Here is a 20,076-nt window from a genome sequence, read left to right as displayed (position 1 = left end):
CTGGAAGGAAATGGGGTTCCCATTGCAGCAGCTCCAGCCACGGAGGCAGTGGGGCAGGGAGAGGCTGCAGGCAGGGATTGGGGCCAGGGCTGCAGCCACACACCAGGGTAGAACCTGCCCCTCGGAGCAGCGCAGGTCCTGATGGTGCCGGAGAAGCGAGCCCTTCTCCCTGCCCTGCCACCAGAGCCCTGTTGTGCTCTCCCTGCTCTGCTGTTTCACAACACCCGGGGGATGGAGGCATGCTTTGTGTTGCAGACCAGGCGAGGCTGCCCGTGCTGCACGGCCGTAGTGCAGGGAGGCCGTGGGGAGGACTGCAGGTGACAAACCCAGACCTGGCTGTGGAGGTGACTGGGAACTGAGATGCTGGTGTCGAGAGGAGACCAGCCCGGCACAGGGGACATGAGCTGCAGCACACGGAGTGAGGCCGTGGTGGGTGAGGAGCCATGCGGGCATCTGTCAGGACCGGTGCTCATGGGTCACCTCCAGCCACCTTGTCCAAGTCCTGTGGGTAAATGCAGAGGCAGACAAACTGCAGCGCAGGGAGCGAGGGAGCGGGACCAGGCTGGCACAGCTGCACTGTGCCCTGCAGGTAGGATCCCTCCTCAGCCACAGGACCAACTCCACTCAGCTGCCTGCAGCCCAGAGCACCTCTCCTGCCCGGCCCAGTGAACGAGCTCATCCTGCTGTGCCAAACCTTGTGCCCCTTGCTTGCTGCTGCACGTCCACCTCCTGGCACCCTGGCCCGGGAAACACACCTGGCATCTGCTCCGAGGGGCAGCAGCAGCAGCAGGAAGCTCTTCTCATTGCCGAAATGCCACCTTTCCTTCCTTCCTTCCTCGGAGCTCTGCACAGGTGCCCAGCCGTGTCCCCTCTGCAGCCCCTGTGCCTGCTGCCCACTGTCCCGCAGCGCTCAGACCCTTTGTGCAAGGGGGATCCTCCTGGCTGCCTGCATCAGGAGGTGCGAGCAAGGCACCCGCCTTCCGCTGCCCCTTCCCCTCGAGGGGACGGGGGGCCGCAGCGCTGGCCGGTGCCCACCCCGGTGCCGCAGGGCTCAGGCCATGCCGGCCGCTCGGCGTCTACTCCTTGGTGCCGGGGGAGCCGCGGGGGCCGGGCTCCTGCCTCTTGCCGGGATCCCCCTTGCCCGACCTGGCCCTGGCCGCGGGCTCCTGCGCGGGGGGCCGGGGCGGCCGCTGTGTGCGGGGGGCCACGGAGGGCTGCGGGCGCTGCGGCCGCGCCGTGTACAGGAAGAGCGCCGGGTCGGGCATGGCGTCGTGCTCCTCGGGCGCGGGGTCCCTGGGCCGGGCACCGTCACCGGGCGGGCGCCGGGGCTGAGCCCTGTGGCCGCGGCGCCGGGGCCTGCCGTCGGCCGGGGCGGTGTCGGGGGGCTGCTGCGGGGCGCGGGGGGCCGGCAGCCGCTGCGCCGTGGCGTGGAGCTGCAGCGAGAGGTACGCGGCCGCCTCCGTCTGCTTCTGCAGCTCCGTGTCGAGGATGGTGACGCGGTGGCTCCGCCGCTTCAGCTGCTCCAGGAACCGGCGCTCCTTGTTGCGGAGGCTGGAGCGCAGCGCGGCCACCAGCGTCTCCTTGTGCTGCAGCTCCTTGCGCAGCTCCAGGTTGTCCTTCTCCTTCTCCTGCAGCTGCGCCTCCATCGCGCGGCACTTCTCCTCCAGCTCCCGGTCCAGCACCTCTGCGGGGACACGGCACAGGCAGGGGTCAGGGCAGGCTCAGCCCCCCGCATGCTCCCAAGAGGACCGTGAGGCCGGGCCACGTGCCGGCACGTCCAGCAGTGCCGTTGAGGCTGCTCGGGTGCTTTCCGGAGCTGGGACTCCCCACGCTCCTCGTGCGCACGGGCTCCCTGCCTTTCCCATGCGCCGTCAGCCCTGGGCTGTAGTGCTGGGACGCAGCGCGATGGGTAACACCCAAACGCAAAGGCACTTTGTGGAGGATGCTGTTGCTGTGGAACTGCCGCCTCTGCCTCGCTGCAGTTTCTGGGCACAGAAACTTCTAAGTGACTGGGCACAGGGCAGCATACAGCTGGGACAGAAAAGGAATGGCTGGCGCTGAAACCATCAGCCCGGTTTAGGAGGGATCTCGCACCTCAAGCCCTGAGGCTCCACAGCCTGATGTGAGGACGGAGGTGCTAATGCAGGATTACAGAGCAGCTCGGCTGTGCTGGCAGGGAGGGAACCTGCATCCTGGGCTCAGGGGATCCTGTCCCCGGTGCAGGATGGCCAGGCAGCCAGCCCCTGCCCTGCTGTCACCTCGTGTCACCTCTGCCCCTGCCAGCAGCCGGCTGCCAGCAATAGGGCTCAGGCAGGATTGGCTACAGCAGAGGTGCTGTGTCAAGCAGCATCTTCCTCACCATTGCCCTCCCTGCCCTTTCCAAACCTCGGCGGGTGACAGGCACCCTCCCTGCCCCGGCCCTTCTGAGTCACGGCACCAGCACCCAACAGTGTGACTTCACGTGGGGCTCTGCACGTTGCTCCTGCACACCCTGCACTGCTCCAGCTTGACACAGGATCATGGAATGGTTTGGGTTGGAAGGGACCTTAAAGCTCATCCAGCTCCAACCCCTGCCAAGGGCAGGGACACCTTCCACTAGAGCAGCTTGCTCCAAGCCCCTGTGTCCAACCTGGCCTTGAACACTGCCAGGGACGGGGCAGCCACACCTTCTCTGGGCACCCTGTGCCAGCGCCTCAGCACCCTCACAGGGAAGAACTTCTGCCTTACACCCAACCTGAACTGTTTGTTTAAACCCTCTCCGGTATCCTTGTAGGCCTCCTTCAGATATTTGAAGGCTGCTATGAGGTCTTCACACATCCATCCATCCATCCATCCATCCATCCATCCATCCATCCATCCTTCCTCCATCCCACCCGCCATGGTGACATCAAGAGAGACTGCACTGAGCAAACACCTGCAAAGGAATTTGGATACCAGAGCTTTGCATTTTCCCTAATCCTTTCTGCCTAAAGCCCTTGCAAGGCTGGAGGGGGTGTGGGATGGAGGGAAGCACTGCACCCACAGCAATTCATGTCACACACAGGGGCATGGGGGCACAGACATCCCCGGTGCCCCTGGCAGCCCTGGCTGTGAGCTGCTGCACCCAGCCCTTGGTGTGGTGAGGAAGAGGAGTGAGGCTGGCACCCGCCTGCGCTCCCCACTCCTGCCCGGGCCTGCTCCCATTGTCTGCAGTAATCTCTGCTTTTTACGATGTGATTTGCAACTGCTTTATAGCCTCAGCTCCTAAATGTCTTCTGCAGAGGAAAAATGCTTTATAATGAGAACTTAAGGGAGGCAGTTGCACGCAGTAATTATCACATGAGTGGCACTTGAAGAGCAATCATTTGATAGCATCTTAAACTAGGTGGTTGCCCCATAAATGTGGCAAATCTGACTGTACTCTCTGTAAGCTGTTAAAAGGCTGAAGGATGGGCAGAGACCTGTGGGGGAGACTCACACATCATGGTCTGTGACACGCTTCCTGCTGCACATCCCAGGGCTGGGAGCACCAAACCCCCTGCAGCCAGCACAGCACTGCCCGAGGTCAGCTTCATCCCTGGGATGGAGGAGGAAGAGGAGGAGCCGAGCTGCTAACAGAGCATCCTTTGCTAGCCACGGGTGCCTGGGCACCACTGCCTGCCCCTGCCCCAGGGCTCTCCAGCCAGACAGGGCTGCGGGTCCCAGCTCAGGGCTGTCCCAGGACACCTGAGGGGACAGCCCGTTGTGAAATGCCTTTGGGCAGCTCTCTGTGGCTGGTCCCGGGCCTGGGATGGTGCCTGGGGTTTGCAGGCATTTTCCTGAGACATTTCTCACCCTTATTTTGGAATGTGAAAGATAATTTTGTGGACAAAAGGGACTGTTTCATGACCTGGGAGGCCTCCTGAATCAGCACCTGGAATGCCAGCTGCGAGAGGAGCTGGAGGTGGGGCTGGTAATGTCCTTGTTGGTGTTTCCCTGCGGATGGAAGGTTTGCAGGCTTGGAGTCCCACCCCAGGGATCTGTGTCAGGGCTTTAGAGATGCTGGCTTTCACACGCAAAACCTCACAGGTGGCTCCCAGGACTTACAGGGGGCTGCCAACAGGCTGTGAATGCGCACACTGACATCCCAGCTCTGCCCTCAGCCCCTCTGCTCCCTACAGACAAGGTCCATGTCCCCTCCCTGGGCAGCCCGAGGGGCCCCCTCCAGCCGCAGGCTCTTTGGTGGCCCCGCTGCTCCCCTTATCTCTGCAGTGCTCTTACCTTGCTGGCGGGCTTCCAGCTCTTTCATTTCCAGGTCATGAGTGAGCTCTGGAAGAGAAACCAGACAGGGCTGAGAGGGAGCATCCCTCCCACCCATCCCATGTGCTTGCCGTGGTCACCGCGGTGGTGGCACTGGCACTGCCTCTGTCCAGCCCTTGGCGTGAGTGTGGCCGTCCCAGAGCACCAGCCACAGCCTGAGCCCGTAAGGCAGTTCCAGCAATTTATACGTATTAGGCAGCCCTGGGATCTGGCAGCGGCCCCTGCGACGTGGCCACGGCAGCGTGCGCAGGTCCTGCCCCACGTTACTCCAGCAATGCCTTTGCCTTTACTAAGAGTTGCTGAGCCATTTTTGGTGCTTTAAATCAGGACAAAGAGCAGAGCAGCTGGCTGAAAATAGACCAAAGTGTGAGCTGCTGCCACCAGAAGCATTCCATAATTTACTGCTTCCAGGCTGATCCCTGCCTCTGCACGTGACGCAGGTGGGACGGCCTCGTCCCACACCATGTGCCTGCAGGAGGATGCTGCCCTGCTCCACAGGCACCGTGCAGCTTCCACATCCCCCCCTGGGCTGGCCACTGGGACTGGCAGGGTCTGGGGTTCGGGTGCAGGCAGCTGCAGGCAGAGCTGCCCCCTGCCTACACTGCACCCAGCAGCAGCAGCATCCTGCAGGGATGAGCCCATCGCAGGCCTGCAGCCCTTGCCTGCTCCCTGCCTAGCCCCGGGCTACGAAACCAGCTCAAAAGGGAGCTCAGGGCTTTTTGGAGCTCACTTCACCCTGCACCCCGTTACAGACAGCCCCATGAATTAACTGTCCCAGCCCACCCAAGCACCAGCCCCTCCCAGGGGAGGAGGAGCGGGGCAGCAGCAGCAGCATTCACTTGTTTTGAGGCTTTTTTTCCCTTGAAAATGAGCTCAAACGGTTAATCTTTGCCCTACATTTTTCTTTTAATCTGCTTTCACGTTGAGTGTAATCCTCATCGCTGCCACCCTTCTGAAGCAGAGCGCTTGGCTCAGGCTGCTCTGCCCGTCTGCCGTGGAAAACAAACCTGGAGCGGGAAGCAGAAGTAACCCAGCACGTAATGCAGTTTCTGGAAAGCTTTCAGCACTCCCGACTGCCCATTGGAAATCAATGGGACGCTGGTGCTCTTCTGAAGCTACAACAATAGGTTTGGAGCCTTGGATACATTTCAAATGACAACTAAAGGAGTTGCCCGTTCCCAAAGCAGACGCGGCCCTGCGGGGCGAGAACACAACCCGGGGCCCGGCTTCTGCGCTGGAGCCATGGGGGCTGCTGGGAGCCTCACGGAGCTCCTCGGGATGAGGAGGTGGCAGCTGGGGCACAGCTCTGGGGGGGGGCACTTCCAGGGGGTGCTGCGGATGTGTGAGGTCTGAACCGTCAGCGCAGGGCACAGCAGCATGGGCAGTGCTGGCTTAGCCACCGGGCTTCCCCCTGCAAACAGCACCACCGGGCATCAGCACTGAAACCTCACCTTAAAACTGAGCAGGGCTTTGCCCCATCGCCCCGGGAGAAAGGGCCTTGCAGAGCCACACACCTCAGAGCAGGGTGTCAGCCCTGTCTGCTCACACTGCTGTCATCTGGTCACAACAGGACGAGGAGATCACTGACAACCCACCGTGCACAGGCTCAGTTCTGCCCCTGGGGACTCAGAACCCCCTACCCTGATTTAGGTACAAAACCTCTTCTGTTTCTCCTATCTGGAGACACCATGGATGAAGGCATTAAAACGGTGAAACAGAACAGCAAAAGCTTGGAAAGGATGGGGAAAACCAGCCAATTGTATCACTGCAGATACTCCTTCGTTTCCCAGGAATCAGGGAGGGTGAGAGGCTGAAGACAAGGAGCAATTAGCTACGGCTGAATTATTGATGTGGGCGACGGCACGAGTTGGGATGAGTTTCAACGGCGGGCTGGAGGCTGCGAGGGGAGGAGGTGGCATTGCTGCAGCGGGGCCGTGCTGGGGGCTGGCTGCTGTGCACCCCACATCTGCAGCGGTCCCTGAGCCCCTCGGCAGGCGTGGGGCCGTGCTTCCCGGGGGCTTGGAGCTCATCTGGTGCAGGCCAGCCCCAGGAGCTTCCCCACCCAATGTGCTCCATGGGCATGCAGCTCCCACACGCAGGGAGCACCCCAGCGCTCACCTGAGCAGTGCTTCTGCAAGCGGAGGATCTCCAGGTGCAGGGCATGGAGCAGCTCCATCTGCTCCTTCTTCAGGAAGGCGATGTGCCGGTGCACGCTCTGGATCTGGTGCTCCAGGGACACGGTCTCCATTGCAACCAGATTCGCTGTCCAGGCCTGTGGGGAGCAGAGGAGGCTCATGATCAGCAGCATGCAGGTTGTGAGCCCCGTCCCCGGAGACCTTGCCAGGGGCAGAGCCCACAGGGTGATGCTGCTCTACCCTTTCCACAGGGATGTGCAGATCCCTTGGGAATGGCCCCCAGCCTGCCCCAGCTCCATCCTGCCTGTACCCGGGCTGGGGGCTCAGAGGCTGCACAAGGAGATGCTGCTGCCATCGGAATGGATCATTTCTGTGTTGACTTTGGCCTTAGGAAATGCTCCTTCACTGAGCAGGATTGCACTGGGACAGGACTGCTCCCCACAGCCCCCAGCTGGGAGCTGCACCAGAGGCGATGCTGGCTCTCACTTGACAAGTCACATATTACACAGCAGCAGCTGCAGACAGATCTACCCAGGGAAAGCACAGAATGCTCGCTCTGACCGGAGCCCTGGCAGGAGTTGTGCTGTCTTCCTGTGTTGTCGGGGTCCATCACCACGTGTTGATGGCTACAGGAGCTGCCTACCTGAGCCGCTGCACCAGGAAGGGAAAAATAAACCCCCAGAGGACCCTTAATCCTGGGAAACACCTTTCTGTGTGGATGTGGAACCCGTCCTCACTGCCCGCAGCCAGCCCAGAGGGAGGAGAAGCTACAGCAAACTGAGAACCTGGCAGTGCCGGGTTAATGGTTGGACCTGGGGATCTTAAAGGCCTTTTCTAAGCTAAACAATTCCATGGGGAGATGTGGCAGGAAGCCTGAGGGGCAGCGTGCACTGTCCTGTCCCTGGGAAGCTGCTCCATCCCCTCCTTCACGTGCATCTGACTTCAGTTTCCTTTCGACAGGAATTTCAGAACTAAGGAGCGCTTTAGCTTGTGCTCTGCTCACCCAGCACCACCACGCACAGCATTCGGAGGCAGGTCCTGCCACCAAATTGAATCGAGCTGCACTTAAAATCCGTTCCACAGAAAGGGGTCTTGGCAGTGCCCCGCGTTCCTGCCAAAGCCTCTCTGACCTGTGCTAACCTTAAACCCAGGTCTTGATGTTCGTGCTTATTTCTGGAGGCAAAATAATGACATTTTCAGCTCTGGGATGGCTCTGCTGCTCAGGAACGAAACATTCCACACATTCACTCCATGAACGTGATGGATAAGCATGGGAAAGGCTGGTGTGATACCTAAAAGCAGCAGATACAAAGGTCCTGCTTCTCAATCAAGGCAATTATTGCAGGAAGTAAGATTTATACTGGCTTAAAGCTTCCCTGTGGAACAACGTCATGGAAGTGAAAACAGCCCCGACCCAGCCTGCATAGCCCTGCCTGGGGGAATGTGCTTGGGTGCTCTGGGCAGGGATCTGCAGCCCTTCCGTGCTGGGCTTTCTAGAATGGAACCGGGGGGGGGAAGAATCTAGCTCTAGACTTAACTTCCCAATCATCCCTTTCCTTCTGAGCGGCAAGCTGATGATTCTGAAGCCTTTAAGTCCCCAGCCTTTCCTGACAAGGAGTTGTAATTAACAGACAGGAGACACGACGATGATGGGGGTTCGCTAAGGTGTGAGGGGGTGTTGGAAGTGATGGAAGTCACCTGGAGCCTGCCACAGGCTGGGAACACAAATCGTGTTAGGGCACACACCCCCTGCCACCCTGCGGGGCTGTGGAAGAGCCATGTGCTGGGCTCCGGAGCTGCTTCATGATGGGAGTTGTGGCACCTCGTCTTGGGAAGCACAAGAAAGTAGGTTGGACGAAGCCCCAGGGACACGTAGTGCTATTTTCAAGCACTTTGTTCTGTCTGGTGGAAATGGCTTTAGTAGAAATGGCTGCAAATTTTCCATTGAACTTTGCCTCCTGCCTTTAAGTAGGAAATTACCCTTTTTACCAATGAACATGTTTTTCTTGAAAAAGAAAACGTTGATAAATATCAACCTGAAAAGGAAGTCAGAGGAAAAACATCTGGGATTGGGATGTGTTTGTTGTCTCTGCTTCGGAGGATGAAAAGCCTGCATAATTTACCTGTGTGTGGGGAGAGGGGGAGTCTGTTTCCAAAACTGCCATAGGAAATCCTTAGCGGGTTCGGAGCAGCTTTGCCTGTCCTGTGGCTTCCACTGCTTCCCTCAAGAAACAGGTCTCAGCTTGCAGCAGGAGGAACGTCAGAGCTGTCATGGCAGGGGAGGGCACGTTGCTTTGCCTGCATGGAAGCTCCCGCCGGCAGCAGGACATGGAGGGAGGGCAGGAGCTGCCTTCCCAGGCAATGGGGCACAGTGCTGGACATGTGGAAAGCAGTGATGGGGAGTTCCAGATCTGTCCTGGGGCTCCTGTGCCCCTTCCAACAGGCTTGGGGGCTACATAGGGTGACCAGAGGCTGCTGCTGCTTCACCACCCACAGCCCACAGGTGAAGGGAGGAACGAACTGTTCCACATTGTGGCCATTGGACCGCTCTGTGTCACACACAGGTTGTGATGCAAGAGCTGAGAGCTGTTAATGGAGCTGTAATTTGGTCCTGAGGCTTCATCAGCATCTGTTTCTGTCTGAGGGTTTCTGCTATTGCCAGAGGCAGCAGCAGAGGCCGTGTCCAGCCCTTATCCCAAGGGGTTTCAGAACCAAACTCTTCTGATCTCTTTCCTCCAGTGCTTCCCAAGTCAACTGGAGATTGCAGCAGCAGTTTGAGCCTTTAGTCTGGTGCGTGCCCGTGGTCATTTCACACAGCACAACCACTCGGGAGGTGTTGGGAGTTAATAGGGATTAGCTGCTGACTGACTTAATGCTTTACCGGGCCACGGCGTCTCCCAGCTCATCAAGCCAAAGCTCCCCATGTCGAGGGCTTCAAGGCACCCAGCAAGTGCTGATAACCACATTTCTATGCGCCGAAGCAAGACAGGAACCTTCAGCTTGTGCCAAAGACACAAGAGCCAAAGCACAGTGACTGCTTATGAGAACTCGTGTTTCACAAACTAAAAGTACTGGAGGAGCCTCCTGAAATAGCTACAATCACCGATTCAGCTGGAGGTCTGCAAAGAGCTGATTGCCTTTGCACAGATTGTGTGAGCATTTGCTTCCAGGACAAAAGTATACCAAAGTCCAAAGCCTGTTTAATGCCCATCAGAATCCCACAAATTTGATCCAGATTAAAACCCCTCAGTTGCTGATGATGCATTCGAAAGGCAGATGCAGCCTGTACACAAAACCCAGCACAAACATCGTCACGCCAGGATCCAGCCCTCACCCATGTACTCATTTCCCCCCATAAATAGCAAATTAACTGGAAGTCAGAGGGCACAAGCAAGCTTTGCAGGAACAGGTCAATAATTTATCCTGCTATGGTTGCCAGCACCCCCCTCTCCATTGCACTAAAACATGCACAGGGATAAACACTGATACCCATTAGGAATCCATACTGCTCAGAATTTACGATCTCAGAGAACACAAACACAAACTTTGCAACAATGCCACGGAGCAAGCGCGCCTTTAAAGGGAAGCGAAATAAGGCAGCAGGAAGCTAAGAAACTCACAGAAGGTCACAGAGGTAGTGGCAATGCCAGGAATAGAAACTAGAGGTGAAATCCTGGCCTTGGGAAAGTCAGTGCGAAACCTTCCCTGATCTCAGCAGAGGCGGAATTACTCGGAGCTCTATTTGCTATTCATTCTCTATCAGTATCTATTTAAAGATGAAATCAGTGCAAATGCTGATCATAAATTACTGCGTTTTCTCACAATTCTCTGAGCGCAGCTGCCTGCCAACAGCCGAAGCTGGAGCTTCTCATCCGGCTGCGGGTGCCTTCTCCCGCCGCTCCAGGGGATGAGCAACGGGCTCAGCTCTGCGTCAGGAGCAGGACCGGGCCCGGCAGCTCCGGATCCATCACCCCCGAAGCGGGCGGAGCCGCCCCGCGCTTTGGGGGATCCGGTTGCGACGCCTCCCGGTGCCCGGCTGAGCCCTCCTGCCGACACCCAGCGGCGCGGGCAGCCCCCGCCGGGCCGGGCACAGCGAGCGGCCGCTGGGTACGAGCGGGGGAAGCGGCCCCGGGGCGGGCGCGGGAGGCGCCGGGGCACCGCGGGCGGGACAGCGCCGCCGCCACCGAGCCCTCCCCGCCGGCCCCGCAGCAGCCCCGCGCCCTGCCCCGGGCCCTTACCTGGGGGGAGCGGCGGGGCCCCGGGGGGTGCCCGCTGGGCGTCATGCGGCGAACGCGGCGGCGGCGGGGCCGGGGCCGGGGCCGGGGCCGCGCCGGGCTCCTGCGCTGCCCCGCGCTGCCTGCGGCGGCCCCGCCTCACCCGGCCCGGCCCGGCCCCGCCGCCCGCCGGCAGCCGCGCCGTAAACAGGCGGCAACGTGACCGGAACTGGGGAGCTCCGCCGGGGCGAGGCGCGGGCGGGCGGGGACCGGCGGGAGCCTGCGGGGCGCGGCGGGGCCGGGGAACAGCGCCCGGTTCACCCCCCCCGGCTCATCCCCCCCTTTGCATCCCCCTCCGAGGGTCCCCATCCCCGGTCATCCCCTCCGGTGCTCCGCCGGGTTCCCCCCCCGGCGCCGGACCGGGGCTCCGCTGGTCCCCTCCGCTGTCCGCGGTGCTGAAGGCGGCCTCCGCAGCCGCCTCCTGCCCTGCCCGGAGCAGAGCGGGGCCCGGCCCCGGGATCCGGGGCATCCCGGCGGGTACCGCGGCTCGGGGGGATGCGATTCAAGCGGGGCACGGTGAGGGAACCGGCGGGACGAGCAGAGCTCCCCAGGAGCTACACTGGGGGGGGGAGTTCTCATGTGGTTACTGGTCCCCCGTGCCCTTTGTCTGCGGTACCCAGAGCAGCTGGGGCCCTGCTTCCACAGATGACTCAATTCATTGCACCTCTTGCACAGCAGGGAAGCACAGATGCAGCGGCCTGTTCCATGCTCACGGCAGTGCAGGCACAGGGAGATGGTAGCGTCCTCCCCGTCAGCTGACAGTCTGATGATTCCCCTTCCCTTAAACCAAAACTGCTCCAGGGAGCACAGTGCTCCTGGAATGGTGCTCAGCTGGGTTGTGCTGCCATCCTCACATTAAACCTGCTGATGTTCTGTGTGTATCAGCTTTCAGCACACAAGCAGCATGTGGATGTGCTGCAGGGCAGCCCATAGGGGATTGTGGAATCATTTTGTCATCCCACATCCTGTTCTTCCCTCAGATGGTTCAAACCTCTGTCTGCGTGCCTGTGCTGCACAGAGTGACCGAGGCTGTGTGGTGGGGAAGAGCCCTGCCTCATCCGTGCGGGGGCAGGCAGACAGGAGCATACAGTGGGTGCAGTATGGTGGGTTCATCACATCCCTGAGCTGTAACAGCCACAGGCTGGCTCCTCGCCTGGCACCAAGTAGTATGGCACAGGCTGGCGTGGTGCTGAGGGCAGAGCAGGGCTGGGCTTGGACTTAGGGCTCTTCCTCAGAGTGTAAGTTTAGGCCATGCTAAAAAAGAACTCATTAGATCAGGAGAAGAGGTGACCATGAGGTGTGATGGTCTGCACGTGCACACACAAGCTTCTGATTTGCAATGAATTATTCAGACATCTCTGCTCAATCAGCGCAATGAGAGCTTCAGTGCTTCCTAACACTCATCCTATCACACTGATCCCTGTGTGGGCCCCAGGTTGTTGAGAGGTGAAGGATTCATGTGTAAAGGAGGAGAGTGCAGACTTTATCACTCAGAGAAGTATTGTTTCATTAGGAGAACCTCTCACCCATCCGTAACCATTAGGTAAATGCTTGCCATGATGTGTCTGCCCCTCTTGGTGCAGCTTGTGATGTTTGGGGGGCTGTTTTTAATGTCCCACCGTGTCTTCTCCTGACTCGTGTGCTAACCTGAGCAGCAGTGATTTACAGATGGGGGGGGGGGGGGGGTTGGGGAGATGAAGGGGAAGCTCTCAGTGCATCATGTTTCACCACGTTTACAACTTTCATTGATTTTCCACTGAACAACAGGCAAGCCTGTGCACAGCCAAGGTCAGGCATTTGGGGACAGGGGACAGGAAATGAGGCCATGGCCCCAGGATACAGCAGCAGGAGGCAGCGGGGCATAGCACATCCTCTGCACCCTGCATGGCACGGGGTGAGGCCGGCTCCCTCTGCAGCAGCTGGCAGCTTGGATTCAGCCACAGTGCACACATGCTGTTAACATTTACCATCATCTCTCCTGCTTTCTCTCACCGTTCCACTGTGAGCTGGTCTCACCAATAGCCTTTGCTCACAGAGAGCTGCTCTTGGCTTTTTTTGACTCACTCTCTGATAGGTCTGAGGTTGGTTGTGATCCACAGAGGACAAAAATGGCAGGAATACCATTTCAGCCTTAAAAGGAGTTATGGGGTCCCTGCTGCCAGCCCACATGTGTGATGGAGCTCTGGAGGCTGTCAGGCAGAGCTAGCCTGCTCCTCGCCTGTTGTACCACATAGAACCATAGGATATCAGGTTGGAAGGGACCTCAAGGATCATCTTGTCCAGCCTTTCTAGGCAAAGCATGACCTAGACTAGATGTCCCAGCACCCTGCCCAGCTGAATCTTAACAGTGTCCCGTGTTGGGAAGTCCACCACTTCCCTGGGGAGATGATTCCAATGGCTGATTGTTGGGAGACATCCAACTGCAGTGCATCCTGAAGGAGGGTGCTGGAGGAGGCTGTGCTCGCTGCGACCCCTTGGGTGCAGGCAGGGTGGCAGCAGTGGTGTGACAGTGGTGGGGTGACAGCAGCGGGGCGCAGGGGCCAGCAAAGACCCATGTGAGCCCTGCAGCCCCGGGGTTTGCTGCAGAGACCCGGCTATCCCCTGGGGAAGCCGCCCTGGAGAGAGGAAGGAGGCGACTGCAGAGCTGCAGAGAGGAGCTGCAGAGAGGAGCTGCAGGCAGCGGCAGCAGCTCTGCCGTGCAGGGCTGGGCGCAGGCAGCTGCCTGCAGCTCCGTACCGGCACTGACCTCTAGCGGCAGCGGTACCGGCAGCGGTACCGGCAGCCGCGGCTCGCCGAGCGCCAGAGCCGGGGCGCGGTGGGTGCGGGTGGGTGCGATGAGGGTGCGGGTGGGTGCGATGAGGGTGCGGGTGGGTGCGATGAGGGCGCGGGTGGGTGTGAGGGTGAGCCCGGCCCTGTCAGGCTGCAGCACGGAGCTGGGCACCGCACCAGCGAGCTGAGCCCTGGCCCTGCCGCCCTGCAGAGGGGCAAGATGAGCTCTGCACCACGGCCTTGCTCGGGGCCTCTGTGTGACACTGAGGTCGGGTTTGATCACATCTCAGCTGAGGAACTCGTCCAGGCAGGGCACGTAACCGCCGCGGTCATCTCCCACTGCACTTGCAGCTCCTGGCCGTGCATCCACATCTCTTTCCGCTGGCTGCAGGAGCTGGGGGCCGTGAGGCTCTGCCTGCGGCTCTGCCATGGTTAAACACCTCCTGTTAGCACAGGCCAGCTCACGTCAGAGGCTGGTCCCAGGATAAAACAGCTGCTTCCCAAAGGGAGCAAGCATCCCAGTGTACATGGAAGTTAAACCTGCATCCCATGCTCTTCTTGTGAGCTGGGTGCTTTTAGACCACGTCTTCCCCCTCCAACCCTGAGTTAATTATTAGGGGAATTGTTGCATTTAACTTAGAAATTAGTTTAACTGTGCCTCAAATGCTGTTTTTCACCCTAGTTGAAGCACAGTGTGTGTGTGTCTTCTTACTGCTTTGAAGAACCTAATAAGAAGCTCCTTAAAGTGATGCAAGGCTAAAAGCTAAAGGGTTTTCATAAATTTAACATTAGCTTAACACTTCCACCGGGATTTCAGAATACCAGACTCGAGCCAAGTAATGCAATTGCTGCCTCTCCAAGGCGCTGTTCCTCTGCCTGCTGGGCTGGGGGTGCTGGGGGGGTGCTGGGGAAGAGACCCATGATGCTCACCCAGGGCAAAGAGCTGTGAAATAACAGGACAAAGCTGTCCTGGCTCTGGGGATGCCCAGTTGGGATCAGCCCGGAGATGCAAAGGGGGACATGAAAGATGCTGGATGCACCAGCGTGTTTGTGCCACATGAACGCTCCTGTTTGTTAACTCCCTCACTGTTGTAGAACTTTTTCCTTTTAAAAAGGAAAATAAAGGTTTTGTTTCTAAATCTCTCAGGTGTGCAACACCCGGTGTGCTGGGGGTGCCCGGGCTCCAGGGGTGGGAGGCAGAGCTTCGGCCTCCCCTGCACCCCTCCTATGGCCTTGCGTTCCCATTGCTGCTTCCCTGCCCGGGACCTCTGGCAGCAATGCTGACACTGGGGAACAGCCTGAGCTGTGAGGGGTCAGTGTGGGGCTGGCCACAGCTCTGCCCTACCAGGGACCAGCTCCATCATTCCCACCAGCCTCTCCAGCTGGCGCAGCAAAGCTGCCCTTTGCTCCCGACAAGGGGCGGATGGGATGGAGGCAGCAATGCCTTTCAGGTGCGTTGGTTTAAATTCTGGTTTAAATGGATTGTGGGTGCAGCATTTGGGTTTGCTGTGTTGTGAAGTTAAGTCCTCAGGGGTTGGAATAGCCAGGATTTGGAGCCAGAACATTGGTTCTGAGAAGCAGCTTTTAGTGGGCTTGGAAGCTCCTTGAAATAGCATCTCGGCATGCTCCTGGGCTGTTTCCTGAGCACCACGGGCATCCTGTAACCCTGCGTACCCTATAGCTCTGGGGGGCTCGGGAAGGGACCCCCACTTAGGCAGACAGCAGGTTTTAGCTTTCAGTCTGTGGAGAGTACTTTCTGTTCAGCATTCCTGGACCTCCTGCAGGGGAGTTCTGCTGGGTTGTTTGTGGGTTCCTAAGGGTGAATAAGGACCAGTGGGAGAGCCGGGGTCCAAGGGGCGGCTGCAGCCCCGGAGCCTGCCCTGGTGTGGTGCTGGGGGGCTCAGGACCCCGTCGCTGGGCTCCGTTCCACCGGTGGCTGACCCGGGCACTTCGTGCCGCTCGGCTCAGGCTCCGTTGTCAAACGGGCGGGGCCGGGGGAGCGGCGGGGGCTGCGGGCCGGGAGCGGAGCGGATCCCCGGGGCTGCCCCGGGGGGCGGGCGTTGTGTAAGGTTTACGTAACGGGGCACGGCGGTGTGACACCCCCCACCCCGGTCCCCCCGTGCCGAAGGAGGCGGCAGCGAGCAGGAGCCGGCGCGGCGGGACCGGGACCGGACCGCGCTGCGGGACCGGGGCTCTGCGGAGGGGCTCCCCGTTCCGCGGCATGGCCTCGGGCAAGGCGGCGGGGGAGCGGCGCTGGGAGCTGGTGCGCTGGTGAGTGCGGGGCCGGCGGTCCCGGTGGATGCTCGGGGAGGGGCTGAGCTTTAAGGGGGTCTCGGCTCTGGTGTGGGGATGCTCCGAGCCCGGGGTGCCCCGGCTGCTGGGCGGGGGGAAGAGGGGAGCCCCGGCAGGGGAGGGCTCCGCGGGGTGGGGTGGGGGGGCACACACGGGACTCGGCCCCTGCCTGGGGAGCTCCGGGGGTAGCTGCTTGATCCCGGTTGTGGTGGGACCCCCGGGGCGGCTGCTGCAGCAGGGAAAGGAGGGGGGTGTCACCTCCTCGGGCAGCGCGGGGGTATCTGGCATTTGGGGACCCGTGGAAGTAGAAGAGTTGGATCCCAAAGAGAGTTCCTGTGCGGAAAGTGGCCCTGAACCACACAGGAGTGGTGTGGGAAGCAGCAGCAGCCTGGTGTGTTGGGGGGCTGCCTCTGGGACACTGAGATGCTTTGGGGCATCCTGGTGTTGTCTGGGGGTGGAGGGTGCTGAGGCTGTGTCAGGCTTTGGGGACCCTCAGCCTCAGATGAGGATGGATGATAGCAGCACCCTGAGCAGCAGGATGGGCTGACGTTGGAAACAAGCTCTCCCTGTGTCTTTGTGTGTGCAGTTGTGTAGTTTGTGACGTCCAAGGCTTGTGACTTTTGAGCAGGACGCTGTCACGATGCCAGATGGTGACCGGGGGGGCTCCGATGCTGCTGATGTAAGAGTTGGGACCAGGCCCAGGCTTGTTCTGGTACCGGCTGCTGTGGAGCAGAGCCAGGATGGAGCTGGAACTCCCGGTGCGGTGGGATCCTTGTGAACCAGAGTGGAAATTGGCTGAGGATTACTCTAAGCTTGTGAAGCTCTTTTCATTGTGTTTCCCCCCTCAGCAGCCGAGGGTACTTTGCTTCGTGCACACTTAGATTCCAGCTGTTACCGCGGCTGCTGGGCTTGGCCATTCTGCCATCCCTGAACTTCCTTCCCAAAAGCCATCCTGGCTTGCCTGCCACCACTCTGTGCAGTGCTGTCACATGCAAGAGCTGCAGGGGAGCGCTGGGACTGCACCATCCCTGCTTGCATTCACCAAGACAATCAGGTCACTCTGTGCTGAGGACACTCCTGGAGCCTTTTGGGTTTCCTTCTGCTGACAGCAGGAGGTTCTGGCTCTGTCACTGCCCCCAGCTCTGGCAGGACCTCACATCCCTGTGTTGGATGAGTTCGGGTGGGCAGCAGAGCACTGAACAGCTCCGGACGTGTCCCTGCTCAGCAGGGCTGCAGGCAGCCCGGGGCACAGTGGGGCATCCCCTTGGCCCATCCAGGCAGCATGGCCCGATCCCTGCTGTTCCCGGCGGGATTGTACCACCCAGAGCAGACGTGTGTGGAGGAGAGGACCATGAGCTCGCCCCAGCCCTGGCTGGGTTTTGTGGATGCTGCAGCTGTGTGCGTGTCTCCAACCAGCACCACGGAGGCTTTAAATAATTAATGGCTTGCTGATGAAATTTCATGTCCAGAGGAGGGTGTGTGAAGTGCAGCTGGCTGCTGAGATGGAGGCAGGCAGCAGGACTCCGCTCTGAAAGATGGGAACAACTGCTGTCACTGACACTGTGCTCACTAAACAGAGAACCTGAACTTCTCTAATCAAGATAGCCACCAATTCATCACTTGAATATTATTTAATAAGCCTCAGCTTCTGGCCTGACATTCAAAATGATGTTAGAAAGGCATTAGCCTGGGCTTGGTGCTGGTGAGAGCTGTGCGGGAGCAGTTGGAGCAGGCTGTGCTGCTGAGCCGGGTACTGATGCTGCCCCTCTGCCTGCCAGGGATGTACAGTGAAACATCCTGGGTTGCTTCGGAAGTGCTGGCTCCTCGAAAGGGTGCCCGGTCCCAGCCACAGCCGTGCGCCCGTGGGAGCGTCTCCTGATGGGCAGAGAAGGATGGGGACTTGCAGGGATGCAGGCAGGGCTCCGGTGAAGGAGGCGGTGGAGCCGCGGCCGGCCCTGAGCCGCCCTCCCCGTCCCGCAGCTCCCCCACCCTGCGCTGGTGAATATTCCAGTCCCTGCTGTTATTTTTAGGTACGTGCGGGAGGGCCGGTTTCGGATCGAGGAGAGGACGCTGACGGCGTTCCAGTGGCTGTACTCGCCCCAGCAGCACCGCATCCTCAGCCGGGCGGACCTGGGCTCACCCAGCAGGTAAGGGGGGGCCCGGGGCTGCAGGAGCATTGACGCATCCCCTCCCAGTGCCACTCGCTCTGCCTCAAGCCCTCGTAGCTTTGACGTGGGTCTCCTGAGCCTCAGCCTGTCTCTGGGGCCCTGTGAATACCTGGACATCTTTAAACAGCAGTAAAATGAAGTCCCAGATGCAGCAGCTGGGAGCTGCAAGCATCCTCTAAACACCCCTCTGGTATAAAGCAGTGCAAAGGACAAGTTACTGCCTGCCCGTAGTTTTTTAATCCTCCATGCTTTTGGTCACACAACCTTTGAGGACCTGCTTTATGCATGCAGCACACCTGAGATTTAGTTAAAAACCAGATTTGGTGCCAGGGTATGCAGATCTCCCAGCATAAGTGATCTCTGGACAGTATTTGTTCTGATACCCTGGTCTGCTGCTTAAGCTCCCTCCATCACAGCTCACTGAGGCCATGTCCTGGGCATGTGCTGTGGCTTTCCCTGCTGATGCACATGTGTTGCTGTCGGTTTGGATCCCAGTGTTTGGTGATAGAATGCAATTAACATAAGAGCCCTGTGGGCCTCAAGACACATACAGCGCAGTGTCTGTTGTGCTGCCCATTAAGAGCACTGCAACACCCAAGTCCCCGGGTGGCTGAAAGCTTTTCCCTCTTTGTTTCTGCAGCAGTTTTTCTCCTTAAAGCCCTCAGGTCTTTATCTGGCCAGGGTTGCCTGGAGCAGACCAACGGTGGGAGGGTGGCTGGGGAGGGAGGAGGTGCCTGAAACACAGGGTGGGGAAGGGCTCTTGGAGGCACCTCGCAAGGTGAGGGGTCTCTGGGAGGTGCACGGTGCTCTGGAGCCCATGGGCTGTGTAGGCAGGGCTCTGTCCTGCTCCCAGAGGTGACATCCACACCTAGAAGAGGCTTGCAGGAGTGAGGTCCCTGCTTCCCTCGGCAGCAGCCATGGTGTGCAACCTGGCCGCATCCTGAGACAGCGATTCCTCTGGCTCCCACCAGAGAGGCTTCCCAGAAGCTGCAATCACCATGCTGGTCCTTAATCTGAAGTAATTATAGGAAATTGCTACCAAAGGCTGTGTAATCTCACCCCTGACACACGTGCATCATGCGGCATGTGGAACATCAACGTGTGCAACGTCATTTACAATTAGTGTGAAGTACCACTGGGGTTAATTCCACTGGATGCAACTGATTTCCCAGTGGGAAGGGGAATTACCTGGAGAAGTCTGGTAGAGCCAAGAACAGCGCCTGCGTCGCTCTTATGGGGGTGAAACCTTCACCTGGGCTGCAGCTCGGGCTGTCACCCTGAGCAGCCCAAGTGCAAATCCAGCTGGGTGAGTCCCAGGTTTGCCCAGCTGACTCTGAGCAGAGGCAGAGCAGCCTGCTCAGGCGGTGCCTGTGGCCAGGTCCTGCTTGGGGCACAAACCTGAAGCGAGCTGGCTTCAGTGGCTGCTCCACAGGATGGGAGTGAGCTGTGCTGGGAATGCATCACCACTTCCAAGCATCTTGTTTGCCCTGCAGCCTCCTGGTCTGGTGGGCCGGGTGAGCAGGCAGCTGTGCCCAGCACCAGTACTTGTTTCTGCTGTAGCACATTGCTTGAGGCTGCATCTAAGGCACATTATGGTGCCTCAGGTGGCACACTGACACCGGGATGATCTGTGGCATTTCAAGCTGTTGCTTTATTTGTCACATTCACTGGATCACTGTCTCTGTTTTGCACTGACTGCTGCTGCTTTGCATAAGGGTAGTGACACGGTTGGGGGCAAGAAGGGAGTTGTATGGCTGTTTGTCACCTCGTGCAAACACTGGCCTGGTCAAGTGGTGTGTGTTACTGGTGAGCTCCACAGGGACCAGGCAGCACAAAAAGAGAATTACATTAGTTTCCTTGAATTGCTTTAGGAACCGGTGGGACCAAACTTGTGATGATCAGGCTGTGCTCTGGTGCAGGCTCACCTTTGGGCTCTGCTGGGGGACAGCAGCCTGAGGCTGGGGTAGAAAGAGCTAGAAAGGAGGGGCCTGTCAGTGGGAATGGGAATTTTGCTTTTGCCTTTCCCTTCAGTGGGTCCAGACTTTTGGCCCTGGAAGCTGCTCTTTTGTCAGGTCTGTGTCTGTAATTCTGCTGTAACAGATGAAGGAGCTCACATGAAGGCTAAAGTCTGCTTTCAAAGCTGAATTCAAAGGGGGCTGC

General features: G+C 59.1%; 2 protein-coding genes across 4 annotated transcripts in view; one reads left to right on the top strand and one right to left on the bottom strand.

The window, feature by feature from the left end:
- Window positions 1-668: 668 nt before the first annotated feature.
- Window positions 669-10,756, bottom strand: CCDC92B (coiled-coil domain containing 92B). Its single transcript, XM_061469837.1, has 4 exons — window positions 10,652-10,756; window positions 6,397-6,550; window positions 4,240-4,287; window positions 669-1,684 (listed from the first exon to the last, which is right to left on the bottom strand). Exons 1-4 carry the CDS (start codon window positions 10,694-10,696, stop codon window positions 1,077-1,079), a joined length of 855 nt encoding a protein of 284 aa, XP_061325821.1. The 5' UTR covers window positions 10,697-10,756; the 3' UTR covers window positions 669-1,076.
- A 4,859-nt stretch (window positions 10,757-15,615) lies between these two features.
- Window positions 15,616-20,076, top strand: part of RAP1GAP2 (RAP1 GTPase activating protein 2) — a 56,949-nt gene continuing 52,488 nt past the window's right edge. For 2 of the 3 annotated variants that reach the window (XM_061469907.1, XM_061469905.1), the window contains exons 1-2: window positions 15,616-15,727; window positions 17,779-17,895. In XM_061469907.1, the coding sequence (XP_061325891.1) occupies window positions 15,678-15,727; window positions 17,779-17,895 (167 nt within the window). In that variant the 5' untranslated portion in view covers window positions 15,616-15,677. The remainder of the gene's footprint in view (window positions 15,728-17,778; window positions 17,896-20,076) is intronic. The other variant, XM_061469906.1, reaches the window with a different exon arrangement.

The sequence above is a fragment of the Pezoporus flaviventris genome, unplaced genomic scaffold (genome assembly GCF_033815535.1).
Source record: "Pezoporus flaviventris isolate CSIRO_AGI_PZ_B2104156 unplaced genomic scaffold, CSIRO_AGI_Pfla_v1 ptg000063l, whole genome shotgun sequence".
Taxonomy (NCBI): domain Eukaryota; kingdom Metazoa; phylum Chordata; class Aves; order Psittaciformes; family Psittacidae; genus Pezoporus; species Pezoporus flaviventris.
This window is presented reverse-complemented; position numbering and strand designations above follow the sequence as displayed.